This window comes from Oncorhynchus clarkii, chromosome 23 (assembly GCF_045791955.1).
Source record: "Oncorhynchus clarkii lewisi isolate Uvic-CL-2024 chromosome 23, UVic_Ocla_1.0, whole genome shotgun sequence".
NCBI lineage: Eukaryota > Metazoa > Chordata > Actinopteri > Salmoniformes > Salmonidae > Oncorhynchus > Oncorhynchus clarkii.
The window spans coordinates 58,040,685-58,060,886 of record NC_092169.1 but is presented as its reverse complement, the minus strand read 5'-3'; the positions used below and the strand labels follow the sequence as shown (position 1 = coordinate 58,060,886).

The window sequence follows — 20,202 nt, the reverse complement described above, 5'->3', positions numbered from 1 at the left end:
GTGTGTGTGTGTGTGTGTGTGTGTGTGTGTGTGTGTGTGTGTGTGTGTGTGTGTTTAGATGTGGGAGGAAGCCATCGTACTAGGAAAGGAGCTGGCAGACCAGTATGAGAATGAGATGTTTGACTTTGAGCAGCTCAGTGCCTCCTTGGTAAGTTCACTCTAATCACATGGTATATTCTACTGGTATAGACACTGTCCTCTTGTTGTAGGAGACATGGTATATTCTACCTGTATAGACACTGTCCTCTTGTTGTAGGAGACGTGGTATATTCTACTGGTATAGAAACTGTCATCTTGTTGTAGGAGACATGGTATATTCTACCTGTATAGAAACTGTCATCTTGTTGTAGGAGACATGGTATATTCTACCTGTATAGAAACTGTCCTCTTGTTGTAGGAGACGTGGTATATTCTACTGGTATAGAAACTGTCATCTTGTTGTAGGAGACATGGTATATTCTACTGGTATAGAAACTGTCATCTTGTTGTAGGAGACGTGGTATATTCTACTGGTATAGAAACTGTCATCTTGTTGTAGGAGACGTGGTATATTCTACCTGTATATAAACTGTCATCTTGTTGTAGGAGACGTGGTATATTCTACTGGTATAGAAACTGTCATCTTGTTGTAGGAGACGTGGTATATTCTACTGGTATAGAAACTGTCATCTTGTTGTAGGAGACATGGTATATTCTACCTGTATAGAAACTGTCATCTTGTAGGAGACATGGTATATTCTACTGGTATAGAAACTGTCATCTTGTTGTAGGAGACATGGTATATTCTACTGGTATAGAAACTGTCATCTTGTAGGAGACGTGGTATATTCTACTGGTATAGAAACTGTCATCTTGTTGTAGGAGACGTGGTATATTCTACCTGTATATAAACTGTCATCTTGTTGTAGGAGACATGGTATATTCTACTGGTATATAAACTGTCATCTTGTTGTAGGAGACATGGTATATTCTACCTGTATAGAAACTGTCATCTTGTAGGAGACGTGGTATATTCTACTGGTATAGAAACTGTCCTCTTGTTGTAGGAGACGTGGTATATTCTACTGGTATAGAAACTGTCATCTTGTTGTAGGAGACATGGTATATTCTACTGGTATAGAAACTGTCCTCTTGTTGTAGGAGACGTGGTATATTCTACCTGTATAGAAACTGCCATCTTGTTGTAGGAGACGTGGTATATTCTACTGGTATAGAAACTGTCATCTTGTAGGAGACATGGTATATTCTACCTGTATAGAAACTGTCATCTTGTTGTAGGAGACGTGGTATATTCTACTGGTATAGAACTCTATGTATTATCATATGGACAACACCTTGACATGGGGCTTTCAGTGTGTGCGTGTGTGCGTGTGCGTGTGTGTGTGTTTGTGTACACATGGTATTCTGCATCCAGTACATTGAGTCTTCCTGAAGGTTACTTCCTGTTACAGAGGAAGCAGGCTCAGTTCTACGAGAACATTGTGAAGGTGATCCGGCCCAAGCCAGACTACTTCGCTGTGGGATACTACGGAGTGGGCTTCCCTTCCTTCCTCAGGGTAAGTAGTACCTGGGTCCTACACACACACACAGGCTCAGCAACGCACACACACACAGTCCATAGTTCAACAGTCAATACATTACCTCAGCCAGAAGAATCCCCTGCCCCAGCCTTCAATACATTATCTCAGCCAGTAGCGTCCCCTGCCCCAGCCGTCAATACATTACCTCAGCCAGTAGAGTCCCCTGCCCCAGCCGTCAATACATTACCTCAGCCAGTAGAGTCCCCTGCCTCGGCCAGTAGAGTTCCCTGCCTCGGCCAGTGGAGTCCCCTGCCTCGGCCAGTAGAGTCCCCTGCCCCAGCCGTCAATACATTACCTCAGCCAGTAGAGTCCCCTGCCTCGGCCAGTAGAGTCCCCTGCCTCGGCCCGTAGAGTCCCCTGCCTCGGCCAGTAGAATCCCCTGCCTCGGCCAGTAGAGTCCCCTGCCTCGGCCAGTAGAGTCCCCTGCCCCAGCCGTCAATACATTACCTTAGCCAGTAGAGTCCCCTGTTTCAAAAGTCAATACATTACCTCAGCCAGTAGAGTCCCCTGCCCCAGCCTTCAATACATTATCTCAGCCAGTAGCGTCCCCTGCCCCAGCCGTCAATACATTACCTCAGCCAGTAGAGTCCCCTGCCTCGGCCAGTAGAGTTCCCTGCCTCGGCCAGTGGAGTCCCCTGCCCCAACCGTCAATACATTACCTCAGCCAGTAGAGTCCCCTGCTTCGGCCAGTAGAGTCCCCTGCCTCGGCGAGTAGAGTCCCCTGCCTCGGCCAGTAGAGTCCCCTGCCTCGGCCAGTAGAGTCCCCTGCCTCGGCCAGTAGAGTCCTCTGCCTCGGCCAGTAGAGTCCCCTGCCTCGGCGAGTAGAGTCCCCTGCCTCGGCGAGTAGAGTCCCCTGCCTCGGCCAGTAGAGACCCCTGCCTCGGCCAGTAGAGTCCTCTGCCTCGGCCAGTAGAGTCCCCTGCCTTAGAGTCCCCTGCCTCGGCCAGTAGAGTCCCCTGCCTCGGCCAGTAGAGTCCCCTGCCTCGGCCAGTAGAGTCCCCTGCCTCGGCCAGTAGAGTCCCCTGCCTCGGCCAGTAGAGTCCCCTGCCTCGGCCAGTAGAGTCCCCTGCCTCGGCCAGTAGAGTCCCCTGCCTCGGCCAGTAGAGTCCCCTGCCTCGGCCAGTAGAGTCCCCTGCCTCATATTCAAACCTCTCACTCTGTGGTGTTATATTTTGTTTTTTCTTCCTGAATTTCAAGAAGACGTTTGAGTGTTGGACTGGTGGAGAGGGAGGGGAGGGGAGGAGGAGAGAGAGAGAGAGAGAGAGAGAGAGAGAGAGAGAGAGACTTCCAACAGACTGTAAGGCTGCACTCTGAGAGAGAGAAAGACGTGGAGAGAGGATATTATATTTGGACTGTGAGAATGTTCTGTTAAATAGAAGTGTGTAATCACGCTACATAGCAGTGAGCTGGAGCCTCTTACGCTTCTGTTAATAGACGAGGGTTTTCCCATCAAGCCTTCCCCTCAGAGGGTGACCTCTCCTCTCCTCTCTCTCTCTCTCTCTCTCTCTCTCTCTCTCTCTCTCTCTCTCTCTCTCTACATATTTATTACACTTATTACTCTTATTTATTTACTACTTATTTATTACTGGGGTTTATTATGGATCCCCATTAGTTCCTGCCAAGGCAGCAGCTACTCTTCCTGGGGTTTATTAAGGATCCCCATTAGTTCCTGCCAAGGCAGCAGCTACTCTTCCTGGGGTTTATTATGGATCCCCATTAGTTCCTGCCAAGGCAGCAGCTACTCTTCCTGGGGTTTATTATGGATCCCCATTAGTTCCTGCCAAGGCAGCAGCTACTCTTCCTGGGGTTTATTATGGATCCCCATTAGTTCCTGCCAAGGCAGCAGCTACTCTTCCTGGGGTTTATTAGGGATCCCCTTTAGCTCCTATCAAGGCAGCAGCTACTCTTCCTGGGGTTTATTAAGGATCCCCTTTAGTTCCTATCAAGGCAGCAGCTACTCTTCCTGGGGTTTATTGTGGATCCCCATTGGTTCCTTCCAAGGCAGCAGCTACTCTCCCTGGGGTTTATTAGGGATCCCCTTTAGTTCCTATCAAGGCAGCAGCTACTCTTCCTGGGGTTTATTATGGATCCCCATTGGTTCCTGCCAAGGCAGCAGCTACTCTTCCTGGGGTTTATTATGGATCTCCATTAGTTCCTGTCAAGGCAGCAGCTACTCTTCCTGGGGTTTATTATGGATCCCCATTGGTTCCTGCCAAGGCTGCAGCTACTCTTCCTGGGGTTTATTATGGATCTCCATTAGTTCCTGTCAAGGCAGCAGCTACTCTTCCTGGGGTTTATTATGAATCCCCATTGGTTCCTGCCAAGGCAGCAGCTACTCTTCCTGGGGTTTATTATGGATCCCCATTAGTTCCTGCCAAGGCAGCAGCTACTCTTCCTGGGGTTTATTATGGATCTCCATTAGTTCCTGTCAAGGCAGCAGCTACTCTTCCTGGGGTTTATTTTGGATCCCCTTTAGTTCATATCAAGGCAGCAGCTACTCTTCCTGGGGTTTATTATGGATCCCCATTAGTTCCTAGCTACTTGTTGTGTCAGAGAGTCAGCCTCTCACATCGTGTTACTGTCTGACCTAAACCTTCAGCTGGTTTTATTTGTTGTTATCTGCCCGCTGTCTTCTGCCATGTGGTGAACAAATGATTGGTCTTCAGTCAACAAAAGTGTATTTTATTCTCACATCCGTACCTGGTCAAGTTACTATGTCAGTGTCCATGTAAATGGAAGGTGGAAAGAGTTGGGGCTATTGATTAGCGTCTGGGTCACTGGTGTCTGGGTCACTGGTGCCTGGGTTACTGGTGTCTGGTTCACTGGTGTCTGGGTCACTGGTGTCTGGGTCACTGGTGTCTGGGTCACTGGGTCTGGGTCACTGGTGTCTGGGTCACTGGTGTCTGGGTCACTGGTGTCTGGGTCACTGGTGTCTGGGTCACTGGTGCCTGGGTCACTGGGTCTGGGTCACTGGTGTCTGGGTCACTGGTGTCTGGGTCACTGGTGTCTGGGTCACTGGGTCTGGGTCACTGGGTCTGGGTCACTGCGTCTGGGTCACTGGTGTCTGGGTCACTGGTGTCTGGGTCACTGGTGTCTGGGTCTCTGGGTCACTGGTGTCTGGGTCACTGCGTCTGGGTCACTGGTGTCTGGGTCACTGGTGTCTGGGTCACTGGTGTCTGGGTCTGGGTCACTGGGTCTGGGTCACTGGTGCCTGGGTCACTGGTGCCTGGGTCACTGGTGTCTGGGTCACTGGTGTCTGGGTAACTGGTGTCTGGGTCACTGGGTCTGGGTCACTGGTGTCTGGGTCTCTGGGTCACTGGTGTCTGGGTAACTGGTGTCTGGGTCACTGCGTCTGGGTCACTGGTGTCTGGGTCACTGGTGTCTGGGTCTGGGTCACTGGGTCTGGGTCACTGGTGCCTGGGTCACTGGTGCCTGGGTCACTGGTGTCTGGGTCACTGGTGTCTGGGTAACTGGTGTCTGGGTCACTGGGTCTGGGTCACTGGTGTCTGGGTCTCTGGGTCACTGGTGTCTGGGTAACTGGTGTCTGGGTCACTGGTGCCTGGGTCACTGGGTCTGGGTCACTGGTGTCTGAGTCACTGGTGCCTGGGTCACTGGTGTCTGGTTCACTGGTGTCCGGGTCACTGGTGTCTAGGTCACTGGTGTCTGGGTCACTGGGTCACTGGTGTCTGGGTCACTGTGTCTGGGTGTCTAGGTCACTGGGTATGGGTCACTGGGGGCTGGTGGTTTCTCCATGGTGTTAACGGAGGAAAGTTGTGTCATTGTGACCGACTGTCTACTGTTCAACATGTTCCTGATTCTCTCACTTTTCCCAAGGCGTGTAATTGATTTCGGTCGTGTTCGAGCTCTCCCGCGCGGGAGAGACTTCACTGTTTTGTCACGACGTCGTCCTCTTTCCAGAACATCTGTAAAGACGCTCCTTTAAGGAAGAGGCCTCGTCTGATCATTCCATTAGGGTTGTTGAAGACCGTGTTCACAAGGCTCCCCTCTAAACCCTTCCTCTTCTAGCAGGGCACAGCATCCATTACAGATTGAACAGCCAGGTGCTGCCTTTGTCTGTCTGGCTGTCTAAAAGACCTTTATAGACTGGGTCCATCTATACACAGTCCTCTCTTTGATTCTGTTATCAGCTTTCTGGGGGACAGAGAGAGTGATGTGTGTCTGAAGGACAGAGAGAGTGATGTGTGTCTGGTTGACAGAGAGAGTCATGTGTGTCTGGTTGACAGAGAGAGTCATATGTGTCTGGTTGACAGAGAGAGTGATGTGTGTCTGGTTGACAGAGAGAGTGATGTGTGTCTGGGGGACAGAGAGAGTGATGTGTGTCTGGTTGACAGAGAGAGTGATGTGTGTCTGGGGGACAGAGAGAGAGTGATGTGTGTCTAGGGGACAGAGAGAGTGATGTGTGTCTGGGGGACAGAGAGAGTGATGTGTGTCTGGAGGACAGAGAGAGTGATGTGTGTCTGGGGGACAGAGAGACTGATGTGTGTCTGGAGGACAGAGAGAGTGATGTGTGTCTGGTGGACAGAGAGAGTGATGTGTGTCTGGTGGACAGAGAGAGTGATGTGTGTCTGGAGGACGGAGAGAGTGATGTGTGTCTGTTAGGAGGACAGAGAGAGTGATGTGTGTCTGGGGGACAGAGAGAGTGATGTGTGTCCGGAGGACAGAGAGAGTGATGTGTGTCTGGAGGACAGAGAGAGTGATGTGTGTCTGGGGGACAGAGAGAGTGATGTGTGTCTGAAGGACAGAGAGAGTGATGTGTGTCTGGTTGACAGAGAGAGTGATGTGTGTCTGGTTGACATAGAGAGTGATGTGTGTCTGGTTGACAGAGAGAGTGATGTGTGTCTGAAGGACAGAGAGAGTGATGTGTGTCTGGGGGACAGAGAGAGTGATGTGTGTCTGGGGGACAGAGATAGTGATGTGTGTCTGTTAGGAGGACAGAGAGAGTGATGTGTGTCTGGAGGACAGAGAGAGTGATATGTGTCTGGAGGACAGAAAGAGTGATGTGTGTCTGGGGGACAGAGAGAGTGATGTGTGTCTGGGGGACAGAGTGAGTGATGTGTGTCTGGGGTAGGTTGTCTATGACCAGCACCTGTCTACTGTAGACTACCTCAGACTTCTCTACAGCCGGCCTACTGTAGACTACCTCATAGACTTCTCTACATCCTGTCTACTGTAGACTACCTCATAGACTTCTCTACAGCCGGTCTACTGTAGACTACCTCAGAGACTTCTCTACATCCTGTCTACTGTAGACTACCTCATAGACTTCTCTACAGCCGGTCTACTGTAGACTACCTTCTTGGAGCTAAAGATGCTTTACTTCCTGTTAGAGAAAGGGGGGGAAGTCGTAAGAAATAAATTACTTCTCATATCTAATTCAGTGAGATGAAAACCTCAGCGTATTAGTATCAGCCCAGAAGTTATCATTACTGATCAGATACTGGAACAAAGACTGTGTCCCAAATGGAAGCCTATTCACTATATAGTGCACTTATTTTTGACCAGAACCCAATGGGCTTATTCAAAAGTAGTGCATTATATATAGGGAAACAGGCTGTGATTTGGGACACGGGAATATGCTGTGCAGTTTTTAAAGGGGACAATGTTCTTCCCCCCACGAATAAAATGGCAATTTACCACGGAGCATTAATCTTGTAAGGGCTGGAGAGAGTGTTTTTACCTTAATAGCTGCACAACAACATTAACTAAACTAGATTATTATTGCCAGCTAAAGTGGGTTAGTGTTTTGTGCCCTGGCCTCTACTGATCTCCAGTAAATCACTGATGTTCTGCACCAGATAGCCGTTACCCCTCTCACTGTCCTATTGGATTAGGGATGATAGTCTTTATCCCTCTCACTGTCGTCCTATTGGATTAGGGATGATAGTCTTTATCCCTCTCACTGTCCTATTGGACTAGGGATGATAGTCTTTATCCCTCTCAATGTCGTCCTATTGGATTAGGGATGATAGTCTGTATCCCTCTCACTGTCCTATTGGACTAGGGATGATAGTCTTTATCCCTCTCACTGTCGTCCTATTGGACTAGGGATGATAGTCTTTATCCCTCTCACTGTCCTATTGGACTAGGGATGATAGTATTTATCCTCTCTCACTGTCCTTTTGGATTAGGGATGATAGCCGTTATCCCTCTCACTGTCGTCCTATTGGATTAGGGATGATAGCCGTTATCCCTCTCACTGTCGTCCTATTGGGCTAAGGATGATAGTCTTTATTCCTCTCACTGTCCTATTGGACTAGGGATGATAGTCTTTATCCTCTCTCACTGTCCTATTGGATTAGGGATGATAGCCGTTATCTCTCTCACTGTCGTCCTATTGGATGAGGGATTATAGTCTTTGTCCCTGGTTAGAGGCAGTTAAATAAAGGTTAAATAGAAAAATATGTATAAATAGTGGACCAGAGCCTTCAAAAGTAGTGCACTACTTATGACCAGAGCCTTCAAAAGTAGTGCACTACTTATAACCAGAGCCTTCAAAAGTAGTGCACTACTTATGACCAGAGCCTTCAAAAGTAGTGCACTACTTATAACCAGAGCCTTCAAAAGTAGTGCACTACTTATAACCAGAACCTTCAAAAGTAGTGCACTACTTATAACCAGAGCCTTCAAAAGTAGTGCACTACTTATAACCAGAGCCTTCAAAAGTAGTGCACTACTTATAACCAGAGCCTTCAAAAGTAGTGCACTACTTATAACCAGAACCTTCAGAAGTAGTGCACTACTTATAACCAGAGCCTTCAGAAGTAGTGCACTACATAGGGGAAAGGGTGAAATGTGGAATGCGTTTGAGTGTGAAGAAGTGTGGACTTCATTCAGAATCCATATTATATTAAATTATAAAATAATGAACACTTAATGTAATATCAATCCTGGGCTCTCTGCACGAGTCGTTAGGGAAGTATTCATCGGAGGCTAATTGAGATACATTGTGTTTGCAGTGTTTTTTTAGTGTCTTCTTCATGTTGCTGTTTGTATGTCAGTATCTCCCTGCCTCTGGGGGGGGGGGGGGGTGGGGAGTCAATTATATTAAAGATTTCATTGCATCCAATGAAGGCACTTTGCTTCTCTCCTTCCGTAAGAACACATTCTAAACATTGCTGCTTAATTCAGCTGATTATGATGTATTTGTATCTAATGTGGAAGGCATTAGGATATTATCTTATTCTCTTATTAGGATATTATCTTATTCTCTTACTGAATGGATCAATAGAAAGGACTTCTGGGAAGGCAGTCTGACTGAATGGACCAACAGTAAGGACTTCTGGGAAGGCAGTCTGACTGAATGGACCAACAGTAAGGACTTCTGGGAAGGCAGTCTGACTGAATGTATCAACAGACAGGACTTCTGGGAAGGCAGTCTGACTGAATGGATCAACAGAAAGGACTTCTGGGAAGGCAGTCTGACTGAATGGATCAGGAGAAAGGACTTCTGGGAAGGCAGTCTGACTGAATGGATCAGGAGAAAGGACTTCTGAGAAGGCAGTCTGACTGAATGGATCAACAGAAAGGACTTCTGGGAAGGCAGTCTGACTGAATGTATCAACAGAAAGGACTTCTGGGAAGGCAGTCTGACTGAATGGATCAGGAGAAAGGACTTCTGAGAAGGCAGTCTGACTGAATGGATCAACAGAAAGGACTTCTGGGAAGGCAGTCTGACTGAATGTATCAACAGAAAGGACTTCTGGGAAGGCAGTCTGACTGAATGGATCAGGAGAAAGGACTTCTGGGAAGGCAGTCTGACTTAATGGATCAGGAGAAAGGACTTCTGGGAAGGCAGTCTGACTGAATGGATCAGGAGAAAGGACTTCTGGGAAGGCAGTCTGACTGAATGGATCAGGAGAAAGGACTTCTGGGAAGGCAGTCTGACTGAATGGATCAGGAGAAAGGACTTCTGGGAAGGCAGTCTGACTGAATGTATCAACAGAAAGGACTTCTGGGAAGGCAGTCTGACTGAATGGATCAACAGAAAGGACTTCTGGGAGGCAGTCTGACTGAATGGACCAACAGAAAGGACTTCTGGGAAGGCAAACTGAATGTATCTAGCGATCGGTAGAGCAGGGGTATTAAATGAAGTACTTCATTCCTCCGTCTTTCTCTGAATTGTGTTCCGTCTGTTCCTGTAAAGCTGCGGTGTTTCTGTTTATCTCAGCGGCTTGGCTCAGCGGAAGTGTTCAGGCTTTCTAAAAATTGTCTGAAAATATTTATCAAACTGTGTTCCAGCACTTTAAAATATAAGCTGTCACGTTCTATAATTCCGAGTTCTCTCAGACGTACAGTGGGTTCTGTCCCAAACAGTACCATATTCCCTATAGAGGGCACTCATTTTGAACAGGTTCCATAGGGCTCTAGTCAAAAGTAGAGAATAGGCTGCCATTTGGGACACTGGAAAAGCTTCTGAGTTTACTGACTGGGACAAACAAACAAAGTTTCCTTATCTCATACATTTTCAGGTATGTTTTGTCCTCTCCCCTTCAAACAGTGTGTTAGTTTCTACACACTCCTGTGACCTTAAGATGACGGCCTTGTCAGCGTGAGCACCGATTTAGCCTTGTCGTGTCCTTTACGTTCTTGGCTCATTGACTTTCATGGGTCATTGCTAAGATCATGGTTGATTGAAATGGTTGATTGATATGGTTGATTGATATGGTTGATTGATATGGTTGATTGATATGGTTGATTGATATGGTTGATTGATATGGTTGATTGATATGGTTGATTGATATGGTTGATTGATATGGTTGATTGATATGGTTGATTGATATGGTTGATTGATATGGTTGATTGATATGGTTGATTGATATGGTTGATTGAAATGGTTGATTGATATGGTTGATTGATATGGTTGATTGATATGGTTGATTGAAATGGTTGATTGAAATGGTTGATTGATATGGTTGATTGATATGGTTGATTGAAATGATTGATTGATATGGTTGATTGATATGGTTGATTGAAATGGTTGATTGATATGGTTGATTGATATGGTTGATTGATATGGTTGATTGAAATGATTGATTGATATGGTTGATTGATATGGTTGATTGAAATGGTTGATTGATATGGTTGATTGATATGGTTGATTGATCTCCTGTATGTTTTAGGTTCGTGTTGAGCCTAAGTCTACATCGCTAACAAACAGACTTTGCATTTGTTTTCCCAGCATGCATTTGGAGATATTTTGGATTCCATTTATGGCCCCATAAACCCCTCTGCCGACAGCATGTTTAAATAATCTATGAATTTCATTCTAGATGCTGTTTGATTTTCTATTCTTCTTCTTATTGACTTCGTCGTGACACTAGTTTCTTGGCCGACTGTGTTTTTCCATTTACCAAAAAACAGTAATGAATTATTGACTAGCCGAAGTACGAGAACCGCCGTTTTCTGTTGTTGCTTCTTCGCCTCCTCTGTGATAGACTGTGATTTCCTTTTTCTGTCAGAATGGTGCATTCTGGGAGCTGAGTAATGAGCACCATGACATTGAGAGGAACACACACACACACACACCCCGATAGAATGGGCGGCAGGTAGCCTAGCGATTAGAGCGTTGGGCCAGTAACCGAAAAGGTCGCCGGTTCGAATACCCAATCCGACAAGGTGAAATACCCTGTCTGTGTCCTTTGAGCACGGCACTTAGCCCTAATTGTGTCCAGGGGCTGACCCTGTAGGTAGACCGTCATGGTCAATAAGAATTTGTTCTTAACTGACTCGCCTAGTTAAATAATGAATGTGTGTGTGTGATAGAAGCTCTATCTGAGGTCCCACATGTAATAGACCAGCGATATCCTGGTTTTACCACAGTGTTTCTGATTCTATAGCATAGAATATTCAAAAACAAAATATGCAAATTTTCCCAACCGCAGTGAGTTTCCACCAAACTGAGTTAAAAAAATAAATAAATTGCTGCGTGGTAACATACACATTAGGTCCTAATCTATGGATTTCACATGACTGGGAATACAGATATGTATTTTGTTGGTCACAGACACCGTTAACAAAACGGGCCTCGCAATGGGCCTCAGGATCTCGTCACGGTAGCTCTCTGCAATTCAAATTGCTATTCATAAAACGCAATTGTGTCCGTTGTCCGTAGCTTGTGCCTGCCCCATACCATAACCCCAAACGCCACTCTGTTCACAACTTTGACATCAGCAAACCGCTCGCCCACACAACACCATACACGTGGTCTGTGGTTCTAAACCCAGTTGGACTAATTGCCTAATTCTCTAAAACGACATTGGAGGCGGCTTATGGTAGAGAAATGAACATTGCATTCTCTGGTGCTCTGGTGGACATTCCTGCAGTCAGCATGCCAATCGCACACTCCCTCAAAACATGAGACAGTGTGTAATGATCATGCTGTTTAATCAACTTCGTGATATGCCACACCTGTCAGGTGGATGGATTATCTTGGCAAAGGAAAATCTCACTAAAAGTAATGTAAGCAAAATTGTGCACAACATTTGAGAGAAATAAGCTTTTTGTGTGTATGGAAAATTTCTTGGATGTTTTATTTCAGCTCATGAAACATGAGACCAACACTTTACATGTTGCGTTTATATTTTTAGTTCAGTATAGTTTGCCGTCTTCAATGTTCCCTCTTATTTTGGGGGGGCACTGAGCTAATTTCTGGTCTGATGAGCGGAAACTGGAGGCTGTGTCCTTACAGTTTTAGACAGTAGCCAATAGGCTGAACCCTTACAGTTTTAGACAGTAGCCAATAGGCTGTGCCCTTACAGTTTTAGACAGTAGCCAATAGGCTGTACCCTGACAGTTTTAGACAGTAGCCAATAGGCTGTACCCTGACAGTTTTAGACAGTAGCCAATAGGCTGTACCCTGCCAGTTTTAGACAGTAGCCAATAGGCTGTACCCTGACAGTTTTAGACAGTAGCCAATAGGCTGTACCCTGACAGTTTTAGACAGTAGCCAATAGGCTGTACCCTGCCAGTTTTAGACAGTAGCCAATAAGCTGTACCCTGACAGTTTTAGACAGTAGCCAATAGGCTGTATGTATCCTTACAGTTTTAGACAGTAGCCAATAGCAGAAGGAAGTAGCAGAAGGAAAACATGAGACACTGTTTACTGACGTAGCAGAAGGATGAGACACTGTTTACTGACGCAGCAGAAGGAAGAGACACTGTTTACTGACGTAGCAGAAGGAAGAGACACTGTTTACTGACGTAGCAGAAGGATGAGACACTGTTTACTGACGTAGCAGAAGGATGAGACACTGTTTACTGACGCAGCAGAAGGAAGAGACACTGTTTTCTGACGTAGCAGAAGGAAGAGACACTGTTTACTGACGTAGCAGAAGGAAGAGACACTGTTTACTGACGTAGCAGAAGGATGAGACACTGTTTACTGACGTAGTAGAAGGAAGAGACACTGTTTACTGACGTAGCAGAAGGATGAGACACTGTTTACTGACGTAGCAGAAGGATGAGACACTGTTTACTGACGTAGTAGAAGGAAGAGACACTGTTTTCTGACGCAGCAGAAGGAAGACATGAGTTTTGATCAGACCAAGGACTTAACCCCTGTTCTTGGCCGTTTGTATCAGACAATACGTTCACTACATACCAGTAAAGTCATGCAGGTTTACACAATACACAAGATCCAACACCCATTCAACCCTATATCACACTGTGTCTGCAGTGTTATGCCGCCCTGTTGGGCCAGTTCAGTGTGTGTGTGTGTGTGTGTGCGTGTGTGATCTGTGTTCGTCACTAGTCCAGCAAGGCAGGGTGAAATTGAGCTGCCTCGGTGGCGAACCCTCACCCCACCCCCCTGAGCCCAGCGTGGCTTCGACTGTGCCACAAAGCATCTTCTGGTGGTCAGACAGAAGTGGTGTAAAACCCCCACAACGTTCTCTCTGTTTTTCTCCTCTCAGAACAAGATGTTCATCTATAGGGGGAAGGAGTACGAGAGGAGAGAGGACTTTGAGGCCAGACTGCTCACCCAGTTCCCCAACGCGGACAAGATGAAGACGACCACGCCGCCCGGCGAGGACATCAAGACCTCTTCCTCACAGTGTATCCTTACCACAGAGATAACAGTCAAGACAGCCAGAAGAGGACTGGCCACACATCGGAGCCTGGTTCCTCTCTAGGTTTCTTCATAGGTTCTGGCCTTTCTAGGGAGTTTTTCCTAGCCGCTGTTCTTCTGCCTCTGCATTGCTTGCTCTCTGGGGTTTTAGGCTGGGTTTCTGTACAGCACTGCTGATGTAAAATGGGCTTGATAAAATAAAATGTGATTGATTGAGTCAGACAGACATCAGGAACTATCCCTGACAGTGTATACTTATCACAGAGATTACAGTCAATCAATCAATCAATTATATTTATAAAGTCCTTTTCCCATACATCAGCAGTCTTCACAAAGTGCTTCACCTCCACCATCTACACACGTTAACCCCAACACATTCATCAGACTGGGAGGGTCTAATCATGACTTTAGTTTGTATGGTAGAGCATCTCCTACTTTACAGTAGTGTTCTGTTGTAGTTGACATCATTGTGACCAGTTCGTTTATATTCAACACTTCAATATTTCCTTTAACGACTGGGATGGAAGGCATCCAGTGTTTCACCGTCAAGCCTGTTCTAGAACTCCCTTCAAAGTTCCAGAACAAACCCGTCTCTGAGCAGATCGTCAGGTATGTATCTGTCCTGTCTGTCTGTCTGTCTGTCTGTCTGTCTGTCTGTCTGTCTGTCTGTCTGTCTGTCTGTCTGTCCTGTCTGTCCTGTCTGTCTGTCTGTCTGTCTGTCTGTCTGTCTGTCTGTCTGTCTGTCTGTCTGTCTGTCTGTCTGTCTGTCTGTCTGTCTGTCTGTCTGTCTGTCTGTCTGTCTGTCTGTCTGTCTGTCTGTCTGTCTGTCTGTCTCACTGTCTGTCTGTCTCACTGTCTGTCTGTCTGTCTGTCTGTCTGTCTGTCTGTCTGTCTGTCTGTCTGTCTGTCTGTCTGTCCCGTCCCTACGGAGTGTTTACATCATGTATGGGTGGGTTACGTCCGGACTACAGTCCATCTGAGTGACATATTAATGCATATTACTACTTGATGAAAATGTCTTATTTCGTTTCATCCTTTGCATTCTCTGAGTAGTACTGTATCTCCTGTTACATTAGTCCTGAACTAAATGAGATGGAGTCAGGTACTGTATCTCCTGTTATATTAGTCCTGAACTAAATGAGATGGAGACAGGTACTGTATCTCCTGTTACATTAGTTCTGAACTAAATGAGGAGACAGGTACTGTATCTCCTGGTATATTAGTCCTGAACTAAATGAAAACACTCTAGCAGTAGGATAGAGGAGGACACTGGTACAGAACATTGTAGCAGTAGGATAGAGGAGGACACTGGTACAGAACATTGTAGCAGTAGGATAGAGGAGGACACTGGTACAGAACATTGTAGCAGTAGGACAGACCCAGATTACACTGGTACAGAACATTGTAGCAGTAGGACAGACCCAGAGTACACTGGTACAGAACATTGTGGCAGTAGGATAGAGGAGGACACTGGTACAGAACATTGTGGCAGTAGGATAGAGGAGGACACTGGTACAGAACATTGTAGCAGTAGGACAGACCCAGAGTACACTGGTACAGAACATTGTAGCAGTAGGACAGAGGAGGACACTGGTACAGAACATTGTGGCAGTAGGATAGAGGAGGACACTGGTACAGAACATTGTAGCAGTAGGACAGACCCAGAGGACACTGGTCCAGAACACTGTAGCAGTAGGACAGACCCAGAGGACATTGGTCCAGAACACTGTAGCAGTAGGACAGAGGAGGACACTAGTCCAGAACACTGTAGCAGTAGGACAGACCCAGAGGACACTGGTCCAGAACACTGAGCACTGGGACAGACCCAGAGGACACTGGTCCAGAACACTGAGCACTGGGACTGGAAGGTGAACAAATCTAAATGTTAATGTGTTTGTAGATCAAACAGCGGTTGACCTTCATGTGATTCCCTCTGTTATTAACTCACTCTGCCAGCTCCCTTCATCACAGCTGCTACAGCTGGACACACACACACACACACACACACACACACACACACACACAGTTAGACAGACACACAGTCAGACACACACACACACACACACTCACACACACAGTTAGACAGACACACACACACACAGACAGACAGTTAGACAGACACACAGACAGACAGACACACACAGGCAGACAGACAGACACAGACAGATACACACACACAGACAGACACACAGTTAGACAGACAGTCAGACACACACACAGTCAGGCAGACACACACACAGACATAGACAGACACACACCAGCAGTCAGACACACACACACAGACAGTTAGACAGACACACAGACAGACACACACACACAGTTAGACAGACACAAACAGACAGTCAGACACACACACAGTCAGACAGACACACACACAGACAGACAGACACACACACACACACACACAGACAGACACACAGTTAGACAGACAGACACACACAGACAGTTAAACAGACAGTCAGAAAGACACACAGTCAGACAGACACACACATACAGTCAGACACACAGACACACACACACACACACACAGACAGACAGACAGACAGACAGACACACACACACACACACATAGACACAGACAAACATACACACAGACAGACAGACAGACAGACAGACAGAGAGACAAACAGACAGACAGACACACACATAGACACAGACAGACAGACAGACAGACAGACAGACAGACAGACAGACAGACAGACAGAGAGACAAACAGACAGACACACACATAGACACAGACAGACAGACAGACAGACAGACAGACAGACAGACAGAGCCAGCCTCACTCAGCTGTGTAAACACAGCCCCGATATGTCAGAATACACTGTCCAATTCCAACACCAACCCTGTGTTCAATTAAACCTGAGTATTTATTGACTGAAGAACTTAGTTATTTTTCCATAGTGGCTGAAATGTGGCCATGCGGTAAGGTGACCTAGTCACACAGGACACAGGTCTGTCTGAATGTTGTCCTTGTGGTTTAATGGTCTATATTGACCCCTATATAACTCATGGGTCTGTCTGAATGTTGTCCTTGTGGTGTAATGGTCTATATTGACCCCTATATAACTCATGGGTCTGTCTGAATGTTGTCCTTGTGGTGTAATGGTCTATATTGACCCCTATATAACTCATGGGTCTGTCTGAATGTTGTCCTTGGTGTTTAATGGTCTATATTGACCCCTATATAACTCATGGGTCTGTCTGAATGTTGTCCTTGGTGTTTAATGGTCTATATTGACCTCTATATAACTCATGGGTCTGTCTGAATATTGGCCTTGTGGTGTAATGGTCTATAGTGACCCCTATATAACTCATGGGTCTGTCTGAATGTTGTCCTTGTGGTGTAATGGTCTATATTGACCCCTATATAACTCATGGGTCTGTTTGAATGTTGTCCTTGTGGTGTGTTGGTCTATATTGACCCCTATATAACTCATGGGTCTGTCTGAATGTTGGCCTTGTGGTTTAATGGTCTATAGTGACCCCTATATAACTAATGGGTCTGTCTGAATGTTGTCCTTGTGGTTTAATGGTCTATAGTGACCCCTATATAACTCATGGGTCTGTCTGAATGTTGTCCTTGGTGTTTAATGGTCTATATTGACCCCTATATAACTCATGGGTCTGTCTGAATGTTGTCCTTGTGGTTTAATGGTCTATAGTGAGCCCTATATAACTCATGGGTCTGTCTGAATGTTGTCCCTGTGGTTTAATGGTCTATAGTGACCCATATATAACTCATGGGTCTGTCTAAATGTTGTCCTTGGTGTTTAATGGTCTATATTGACCCCTATATAACTCATGGGTCTGTCTGAATGTTGTCCTTGTGGTTTAATGGTCTATATTGACCCCTATATAACTCATGGGTCTGTCTGAATGTTGTCCTTGTGATGTGTTGGTCTATAGTGACCCCTATATAACTCATGGGTCTGTCTGAATGTTGTCCTTGTGGTTTAATGGTCTATAGTGACCCCTATATAACTCATGGGTCTGTCTGAATGTTGTCCTTGTGGTTTAATGGTCTATAGTGACCCCTATATAACTCATGGGTCTGTCTGAATGTTGTCCTTGTGGTGTAATGGTCTATATTGACCCCTATATATCTCATGGGTCTGTCTGAATGTTGTCCTTGTGGTTTAATGGTCTATATTGACCCCTATATAACTCATGGGTCTGTCTGAATGTTGTCCTTGTGGTCTAATGGTCTATATTGACCCCTATATAACTCATGGGTCTGTCTGAATGTTGTCCTTGTGGTTTAATGGTCTATAGTGACCCCTATATAACTCGTGGGTCTGTCTGAATGTTGTCCTTGTGGTTTAATGGTCTATATTGACCCCTATATAACTCATGGGTCTGTCTGAATGTTGTCCTTGGTGTTTAATGGTCTATATTGACCCCTATATAACTCATGGGTCTGTCTTAATATTGGCCTTGTGGTGTAATGGTCTATAGTGACCCCTATATAACTCATGGGTCTGTCTGAATGTTGTCCTTGTGGTGTAATGGTCTATATTGACCCCTATATAACTCATGGGTCTGTTTGAATGTTGTCCTTGAGGTGTGTTGGTCTATATTGACCCCTATATAACTCATGGGTCTGTCTGAATGTTGGCCTTGTGGTTTAATGGTCTATAGTGACCCCTATATAACTAATGGGTCTGTCTGAATGTTGTCCTTGTGGTTTAATGGTCTATAGTGACCCCTATATAACTCATGGGTCTGTCTGAATGTTGTCCTTGGTGTTTAATGGTCTATATTGACCCCTATATAACTCATGGGTCTGTCTGAATGTTGTCCTTGTGGTTTAATGGTCTATAGTGAGCCCTATATAACTCATGGGTCTGTCTGAATGTTGTCCTTGTGGTTTAATGGTCTATAGTGACCCCTATATAACTCATGGGTCTGTCTAAATGTTGTCCTTGGTGTTTAATGGTCTATATTGACCCCTATATAACTCATGGGTCTGTCTGAATGTTGTCCTTGTGGTTTAATGGTCTATATTGACCCCTATATAACTCATGGGTCTGTCTGAATGTTGTCCTTGTGATGTGTTGGTCTATAGTGACCCCTATATAACTCATGGGTCTGTCTGAATGTTGTCCTTGTGGTTTAATGGTCTATAGTGACCCCTATATAACTCATGGGTCTGTCTGAATGTTGTCCTTGTGGTGTAATGGTCTATATTGACCCCTATATATCTCATGGGTCTGTCTGAATGTTGTCCTTGTGGTTTAATGGTCTATATTGACCCCTATATAACTCATGGGTCTGTCTGAATGTTGTCCTTGTGGTCTAATGGTCTATATTGACCCCTATATAACTCATGGGTCTGTCTGAATGTTGTCCTTGTGGTTTAATGGTCTATAGTGACCCCTATATAACTCGTGGGTCTGTCTGAATGTTGTCCTTGTGGTTTAATGGTCTATATTGACCCCTATATAACTCATGGGTCTGTCTGAATGTTGTCCTTGGTGTTTAATGGTCTATATTGACCCCTATATAACTCATGGGTCTGTCTGAATATTGGCCTTGTGGTGTAATGGTCTATAGTGACCCCTATATAACTCATGGGTCTGTCTGAATGTTGTCCTTGTGGTGTAATGGTCTATATTGACCCCTATATAACTCATGGGTCTGTTTGAATGTTGTCCTTGAGGTGTGTTGGTCTATATTGACCCCTATATAACTCATGGGTCTGTCTGAATGTTGGCCTTGTGGTTTAATGGTCTATAGTGACCCCTATATAACTAATGGGTCTGTCTGAATGTTGTCCTTGTGGTTTAATGGTCTATAGTGACCCCTATATAACTCATGGGTCTGTCTGAATGTTGTCCTTGGTGTTTAATGGTCTATATTGACCCCTATATAACTCATGGGTCTGTCTGAATGTTGTCCTTGTGGTTTAATGGTCTATAGTGAGCCCTATATAACTCATGGGTCTGTCTGAATGTTGTCCTTGTGGTTTAATGGTCTATAGTGACCCCTATATAACTCATGGGTCTGTCTAAATGTTGTCCTTGGTGTTTAATGGTCTATATTGACCCCTATATAACTCATGGGTCTGTCTGAATGTTGTCCTTGTGGTTTAATGGTCTATATTGACCCCTATATAACTCATGGGTCTGTCTGAATGTTGTCCTTGTGATGTGTTGGTCTATAGTGACCCCTATATAACTCATGGGTCTGTCTGAATGTTGTCCTTGTGGTTTAATGGTCTATAGTGACCCCTATATAACTCATGGGTCTGTCTGAATGTTGTCCTTGTGGTTTAATGGTCTATAGTGACCCTTATATAACTCATGGGTCTGTCTGAATGTTGTCCTTGTGGTGTAATGGTCTATATTGACCCCTATATAACTCATGGGTCTGTCTGAATGTTGTCCTTGTGGTTTAATGGTCTATATTGACCCCTATATAACTCATGGGTCTGTCTGAATGTTGTCCTTGTGGTCTAATGGTCTATATTGACCCCTATATAACTCATGGGTCTGTCTGAATGTTGTCCTTGTGGTTTAATGGTCTATAGTGACC

General features: G+C 45.5%; 1 protein-coding gene across 8 annotated transcripts in view; it reads left to right on the top strand.

Moving 5' to 3' along the window:
• The window catches only part of LOC139381119 (dedicator of cytokinesis 1), a 547,069-nt gene that overhangs the window by 445,069 nt on the left and 81,798 nt on the right, over positions 1-20,202 (top strand). For all 8 annotated transcript variants that reach the window (XM_071124416.1, XM_071124412.1, XM_071124414.1 and 5 more), the window contains exons 39-42: positions 59-148; positions 1,452-1,556; positions 13,511-13,652; positions 14,193-14,274. In XM_071124416.1, coding sequence (XP_070980517.1) covers positions 59-148; positions 1,452-1,556; positions 13,511-13,652; positions 14,193-14,274 — 419 coding nt within the window. The remainder of the gene's footprint in view (positions 1-58; positions 149-1,451; positions 1,557-13,510; positions 13,653-14,192; positions 14,275-20,202) is intronic.